Source organism: Aureococcus anophagefferens (assembly GCF_000186865.1).
Source record: "Aureococcus anophagefferens unplaced genomic scaffold AURANscaffold_462, whole genome shotgun sequence".
Lineage (NCBI taxonomy): Eukaryota > Pelagophyceae > Pelagomonadales > Pelagomonadaceae > Aureococcus > Aureococcus anophagefferens.
In genome coordinates, this window is record NW_008705933.1 from 1 (window position 1) to 1326 (window position 1326).

The window sequence follows — 1326 nt, forward strand, 5'->3', positions numbered from 1 at the left end:
CGGGGGCCGCGGCGCCGGGATCCCGCGCGCGCGCGGCCTAAGCCACCCGGGCGGGCGGCGCGCGTCCTCCCGGCCTCGACGTCGGATCCGGGGGCGACCGCGAGGCCGGCGGCCGCGCGCCGCCGGGCGACGGGCGCGCGCGAGGCCGCACCGCGCCGGAGGCCTCGTCGGACCTCGAGCGCGACGCCGCCGGCGCAGGCCGGGCCCGGGCCCGCCCGGGCCCGGCGCTCACTTCTCCCTCAGTGAGAGTGATGGGCTCTCCCGTCGAGCTCGCCCTGGCGACGGTGCCGCCGCGCGCGCGGGGGCCGTGAGCTCCCGTCCGTCGCCGCGAGCGCTGCGAGCGCTCGAGCGCGGCCCGCGCCGATGAGCGGCGCGCCCGCCGCGGTCGCCGGCGCCGGCGCCGGCGCCGCCGACGCCGACGCCGCCGCCGCCGCCGCCGACGCCTTCCGCGCGGCCGTCTACGGCGCCTACGAGGCGCACGCGTCGACGGAGGAGCCCGACGCGCCGGCGTCGCTGCGCGGCCGGCGGCTCTACGTCAAGGGCCTGCCCTACGGCTGGGGCCGCGAGGCCATACGCGAGCGCATGTCGCGGTTCGGGCCCGTCGAGCGGCTCGAGCTCCGCAAGGGCTCGCGCGGCGCCGCGACCGTCGCCTTCGCGACGCCGCGCGCGGCGTCGGCGTGCGTCGTCGCGCTCGACGGGTCGGCGCCGCCGGGGTCGCGCGCGACGGTCGTCGTGACCGTCGAGCGCGTCTTCGCGCCGCCGGACGACGACGGCGACGGCGACTCCGACTCCGACGGCGGCGGCGACGCCTGCCCCGTCTCCTTCTCCGGCCGCGGCACGCGCGCCGACGAGCGCAAGGCGCGCCTCGTCGAGCGCCGCTGGAAGCTGCGGCGCACGTTCTGCGAGCTCTGCGGCGGCCGCGACCACTTCGCGCAGGGCTGCCCGCTCGCGGACCCGGCCTACCACGCGCGCGTCGCGGCCGGCGAGCTCGACCCCGCGGCGGCCTTCGCCGCCGCGGACGCGCCGCCGCCGCCGCCGCCGCCCGCGCCCGCGCCGCCGCCGGAGCCGGCCCGGCCCGCGCTCGGCAGGGGGCGCGGGTCGAGCCTGCCCGCGTGGATGAAGGACCCGGGCCTCGCGGCGAAGCGCGCCGAGTTCGACGAGGCCGCCGAGGCCCGCGCCGCCGCCGCCGCCGCCGACCGCGGCGACCCGCGCGACGGCGGCGACCGGGCCCGCGGCCGGAGCCGCGACCGGAGCCGCGACCGCGGCCGCCGCGACCGGAGCCGCGACCGCGACGACGGCCGCCGCGGCGGCCGCGGCGGCCGCGAC

The 1326-nt window shown here is 83.5% G+C and overlaps 1 protein-coding gene across 1 annotated transcript; it reads left to right on the top strand.

Moving 5' to 3' along the window:
* Positions 1-363: 363 nt before the first annotated feature.
* Positions 364-1151, top strand: AURANDRAFT_68839 (hypothetical protein; the record flags this gene model as incomplete). Its single annotated transcript, XM_009044571.1, has 1 exon — positions 364-1151. A coding segment is annotated over one exon (788 nt), but the record flags the coding sequence as incomplete, so codon positions are not given.
* Positions 1152-1326: the final 175 nt, after the last annotated feature.